Here is a 6,000-nt window from a genome sequence, read left to right on the forward strand (position 1 = left end):
TAGCTTGCTTACCAACCACATGGTTCCGGGTTCAGTCCCACTGCATGGCACCTTGGGCAAGTGTCTTCTACTATAGCCTCAGGCCAACCAAAGCCTTGTGAGTGGATTTGGTAGACGGAAACTGAAAGAAGCCCGTCGTATATATGTATATATGTGTGTTTGTCCCCCCAACATCACTTGACAACTAATGATGATGTGTTTATGTCCCTGTAACTTAGCGGTTCGGAAAAAGAAACCAATAGAATAAGTACTAGGTTTACAAAGAATAAGTCCTGGGGTTGATTTGCTCGACTAAATGCGGTGCTCCAGCATGGCCGCAGTCAAATGACTGAAACAAGTAAAAGAGTAAGTGGCTGAGGACTCCACAGACCTATGTACCCTTAAAGTAGTTTCCAGAGAGATTCAGCACGATACAGAATGCAACAAGGCTGGCCATTTTAATTACAGGTATGACTCAATTTTGCTGGCAGAATGGATTGGAGCAACGTGAAACAAAGTGTCTTGCTCAAGGACACAATGCACTGCTAGAAATAAAACTCTCACCTTACAACCATGAGCTGAACCCCAACCACTAAGTCAGTTATTGTGTTACAATAAGCAGACCCATGATCTGAAGATACCTATCTCCTCTCCAAGCATGGCTGACCAATGTTAAGCATGCTTTGAGAAACTTATCCACACTCTGATAGGTTTTATTTTAAATCCTAGTAAAAGTAAGGGATTGAAAAACCTTCAACCACCTGAGATTATCCAGGCAATAAAGAGATAAAAACTACCTCCAAAGGAGTTTAAAACAAGCAAGGAAGATAACTCTAACAAGATCAGTTGATCAAAAGTTTTGGAGAAAATAGAAAATGCAGTACAGAGTGGAATTGATCTGGTCTTTAAAGTTAGCTGGTAAAAGTAACAGATATGTTTTGGTTTTAGTTGACCTTACAAATGAATCATGTTTGACTCAGAAAGCATAAAGAGTGATCAATATATATTTCTTTGTCTGTTTTTTCTGTGCTAGCATGTTTACATGTTTATTTACATGTTTACATGTTTACATGTTTATTAGTGAGGCATTGTTTTGCAGCCAGATGCCTTTTCTGTCAATAACACCGTTGTTCAAGTAAACAATATCTTATTTTCATTATTTACATTATTTACATTTGACGGATGTTTGTCCTCATCTTGTTTGTTGTTAACACAACGTTTCGGCTGATTTACTCTCCAGCCTTCATCAGGTGTCTTGGGAAAATTTCGAACCTGGGTTCTCAATCCTAAGGTATTTTTCGATGTTATTGTTGTTATTATTAGTGTTCAGGTCACTGCTTGGAATCAAACTTGGAATCTTGGGGTTAGTAGCCCGTGCTCTTAACCACTATGCCACATGCCCACTATGACGTAGTGGTTAAGAGCATGGGCTACTAAATTCAAGATTCCGAGTTTGATTCCAAGCAGTGACCTGAACACTAATGATAATAATAATAATAACATCGGAAAATGCCTGAGGAATGAGAACCCAGGTTCAAAATTTCCCCAAAACACCTGATGAAGGCTGGAGGTTATATCAGCCGAAATGTTGTGTTAACAACAAACAAGATGAGGACAAATATCCGTCAAATGTAAATAATGTAAATAATGCACATAATTCCTCATCTCTTAGATGTAGAACTGTATAGAGAACTGGTTTGGTTGGATGGGAGTCTGATGGTAGCAATGGAGCAGATAGAAATACAATTACACAAAACCAAGTTAATGCTGATGATACAAGATATAGTAACTGTTACTTTTTATCTTGGCACACAGACTGACATCGCCAGATTTCTACTTAATGTGCTGACACGTAAAAGGCACCATTCGAGCATTGTGCCTAACTGGCACCCATGCTAGTGACATGTAAAAAGTACCATTCGAGTGTGACCGATGCCAGAGCCACCTGACTGGCACCTGTGCTGGTGGCACATAAAAAGCATTGTTTGAGTGTGGCCGATGCCAGTGCTGCATGGCAGGCACCCATGCCAGTGGCACGTAAAAAGCACCCACTACACTTTTGGAGTGGTTGGTGTTAGGAAGGGCATCCAGCTGTAGAAACCTTGCCGGATCAGACTGGAGCCTGGTGCAGCCTTCTGCTTTGCCAGTCCTCTGTCAAACCGTCCAACCCATGCCAGCATGGAAAGCGGACGTTAAACAATGATGATGATAACTGTTTTTTTTTTCATTATTATGTTATGTGATATGTTTCAAGAGATATTTTACCTCTGTAATATCTATACTGAATTTCAGCATGTGGTGAAGGAGAAATATGGTCAACTGAGCCAGTATGTGATAACACATGCAACAATGTTTTCGGACCTATGAATAATTCCTTATGTAAGGCACCACAGAAAGGCTGTAAATGCAAAAAGAACTTATTTAGAGACTCAACAGGCAAATGTGTTCCAAGACAAAATTGCAGTGAATTTTGTTTTGCTGATGGTTTAATAAAACAGGTAAGTCTCGGTTAATCTACTTGGTATTTGTTTAAAGTTATCATAGCTTTCAACACATTTTCTTTTAATTTTAGCTTTCCAAATAACTGATTGATGGAAATTAAAAATTGAAAAAAAAAAACAGATTTTGATAACTTAGCTAACAATACATTTTAAGTTTACAAATATATCTTTGAAAAGAACAGATAAACTAATAAGGAAACCCATTAGTATCTTTGTTCTGTTAAATCAACGAAGCTTTCTTTTCCAATTTTAGAATTTAACATAACCTAATTTTATAGTATCACAATGAAATATTTTGCAGTCATTTCTAAAGCTATGCAATGTGACTGATAATAAATTCTGTTGATAAATATGTGACTCAAGTTGTAACTCAATGTTATTTATTTCTCAGGAGAATGAAATGTGGACTAACCCTAAAAACAACTGTTCCAAATGCGAATGCATTGGAGGCATAACAAAATGTCACCCAATTTGTAAATCACCTTCTTGTAAAAATGTAAGTTTATAACTGATTACATAAATCTTCTTAAAACTTTTTGCAAGCACAGCTGTGGAGTTATATCTATGATGACATGGTTTTGGGTTCAATCTTTCTGCGTGGTCCTGGAGACAAGTTTCTTGTTTATCCATAACTATCTCTATATGTATGTGAGGTGTGTGTTCGTAGTATGTTTAGATGCCAGCATGGCCCTGTGGTAAGAAGTTTGTTTCCCAACCACATGGTTCTGGTTTCAGTCCCACTACATGAAATATTTTACAAATGTCTTCTACTATGGCCTTAGACTGACCAAAGCCACATGAGTGGATTTGGTAGGCAGAAACTGAAGGGCAGTCAGCTGGCAGAAACGTTAGCACACCTGGCGAAATGCTTAGCCATATTTCGTCTGACTTTATGTTCTGAGTTCAAATTCCGCTGAGGTCGACTTTGCCTTTCATCCTTTCAGGGTCGATAAATTAAGTACCAGTTACACACTGGGGTCGATGTAATCAACTTAACCCCTTTGTCTGTTCTTGTTTGTCCCCTCTATGTTTAGCCCCTTGTGGGCAATAAAGGAATAAGAAACTGAGAGAAGCATGGCCGCTGTCAAATGACTGAAAGAAATAAAAGAATAAAATAATGTGTGTGTGTGGGTGAGTCTCTGGGTGTGTGTGTGTGTGTGGGTGAGTCTCTGGGTGTGTGTGTTTGTGTGTGTGTGTGCATCTTTCTGTTTGTGTTTACCCACCCACCCACTGCTTGATTATTTGTGTCAGTGTGTTTAGGTCCCTGTAACAGAGCAGTTAGGCAAAAGAAACAATAGAATAAATACCAGAATAGGCTTAATATAAAAAAGTACTGGGGTCGATTCATTCAAGTAAAATTCTTCAAGGTAGTGCCCCAGCATGGCCACAGTTTAATGACTGAAACAAATAACAGATAAAAGAGATCTGGAGGCACAAGGCTTGAAATTTTGGGGCAGGGGTTAAGTCAATTACATCGACCCCCCCAGTACTTAATTTATCAATCCTAAAAGGATGAAAGGTGAAGTCAACCTTGGCAGAATTTGAACTCAAAACAAAGCGGTAGATGAAATACCGCTAAGCATTTCACCTGGTGTGCTAATGATTCTTTTCTACTTTAGGCACAAGGCCCAAAATTTTGAGGGAGGGGGCCAGTCAATTAGATCGACCCCAGTGTGTAACTGGTACTTAATTTATCGACCCCGAAAGGATGAAAGGCACAGTCGACCTTGGTGGAGTTTGAACTCAGAACACAGCAGCAGACAAAATACCACTTTAGCTTCAAATAATTTGAAGCATGGAACTGTGAATAGAATATAGATTACTTTTTACAGATTTTCTATAGAAACTAAAATCAACACTAAAAGTTTTGCCATTTCGTAGATAAAAAAATAGGTAATTTGCATATTTGAGGAGTTGTTACTGCAGGTGTGTTTATAGCAACAGGTGTGAGAGCAGGACTTCATAGTGGAGCACACTTAATCTGTTTAAGAAGTCAGAAATGTTGTGAGATGAAGTGCTTCTTAGTTTTGAAGAGAAGAACCACTTTTTGAGATGCAATCATAACTATGTTAAGGATATTCTTACACTAGGAGAGATCTAATATTTGATTCAATCACAAATGCTCTTCTATTTATTAATTTCCTTAACCTTGTATTAATTATTGTTTATACTGCTGACAGCTTTAATTATAAATTTTCTTCTAAACATTTTACTAAGGCTAATACTATAACTTGATAATTCCCAACAATAGCTATACTTTCCTTTGATACATTTAACTATTCCATAATTTCTAAGTGAATCGTATGAAATATTTTTAAGCAGTTCTCAATATTTTTAAGCAGTTCTCAATATTTTTAAGCAGTTCTCAAAGTCTGCTATGGAATTTGTATTGTTACAATGTAAGATTAATCAACCAAAATGAGAAGACTTGTAAAGTTCATCCCTTTATTGCTGGAGATACAAGCAAGGCATCTCTTATGGAAATTATGTTCGAAATCAATAATTAAAATATTTATTTAGTTATGTTCCATTTTTATGACATTGTAGGATGAAACCTTATTTTACCTGGAGACCGATCCTTGTTGTCCAGTTTGTCGAAAGAAAGAAGGTAAATAGAGAAATTTTATTCAAAAACTTTTGAATGCATTTTATAAATTTCACATTAGCATTTTCAAATTGTTTCTGCATTTCATTTACCACAGGTGTGGTGGAGGCATTCAAGCAGGTGTGAAAATATTAACTTGCACTACAAATAAATGTTTAACTGTCTGTATGGAATACATATTATCGTTTGCTTTAGATTAACTATGAGGATTAATGATGAGAAATAAGAGACAGATTATTTGAGATTATTACTATCACTCCAATTGTATTATCGAAGCATCTTACTCTTACTCTAGCATATTATATTGGCAAAGCTTTAAGCAATGACCCTAAGAGCCCCTACGGGTCACAAAATCATTTATTGCATTAAGTTTATGTGTCAGGTGAGTTTAGAGTTTCTTACATTATACAAAACAATCAGCTGATAGGTATTGGTCTTATTTAGATTCCATCTACTATTTAACAGATAACTTTTGGAGAGATAACTTCCATTACGGAAGCGTGAACACTCAAAAGCTGTTACTTTCACTTTTAGTTTATTTTTAGCAAGTACTGTCTACTATGTAGTGTTAACAAGCTTTATTGCACTCCCAAAACCTGTTCACTGGCGTATCTCCAGTGGCCACAGTGCTAAATGCCACAAACTTCATTGTAGACAGTATTAGCCAGAAAATATGGCTGTCTATGAAAGCACATCTTCAATAATATAAAAATCTTTCCTGTAATGTCAAGCTGTAGTAGTGATACCAGAGCTTTAATATAACACTGAAATCAATACAATGCTACGTTATATTCTAATCACCCAGAATTCATTGCTCTTTTTAAAAAAATTACGATTTATGCATTGTTGTCTCTCAAATATTTAAAATCTACAATTAAGAGCCCTCTCTACTCGCTGGCGGTAACCCGCCCTCCC

At 36.8% G+C, this 6,000-nt stretch overlaps 1 protein-coding gene across 1 annotated transcript in view; it reads left to right on the forward strand.

The window, feature by feature from the left end:
- Positions 1-6,000, forward strand: part of LOC128247132 (SCO-spondin-like) — a 36,161-nt gene that overhangs the window by 22,214 nt on the left and 7,947 nt on the right. Inside the window, exons 16-18 of the mRNA XM_052965952.1 lie at positions 2,272-2,477; positions 2,872-2,976; positions 5,028-5,088. Coding sequence (XP_052821912.1) covers positions 2,272-2,477; positions 2,872-2,976; positions 5,028-5,088 — 372 coding nt within the window. The remainder of the gene's footprint in view (positions 1-2,271; positions 2,478-2,871; positions 2,977-5,027; positions 5,089-6,000) is intronic.

The sequence above is a fragment of the Octopus bimaculoides genome, chromosome 2 (genome assembly GCF_001194135.2).
Source record: "Octopus bimaculoides isolate UCB-OBI-ISO-001 chromosome 2, ASM119413v2, whole genome shotgun sequence".
Taxonomy (NCBI): domain Eukaryota; kingdom Metazoa; phylum Mollusca; class Cephalopoda; order Octopoda; family Octopodidae; genus Octopus; species Octopus bimaculoides.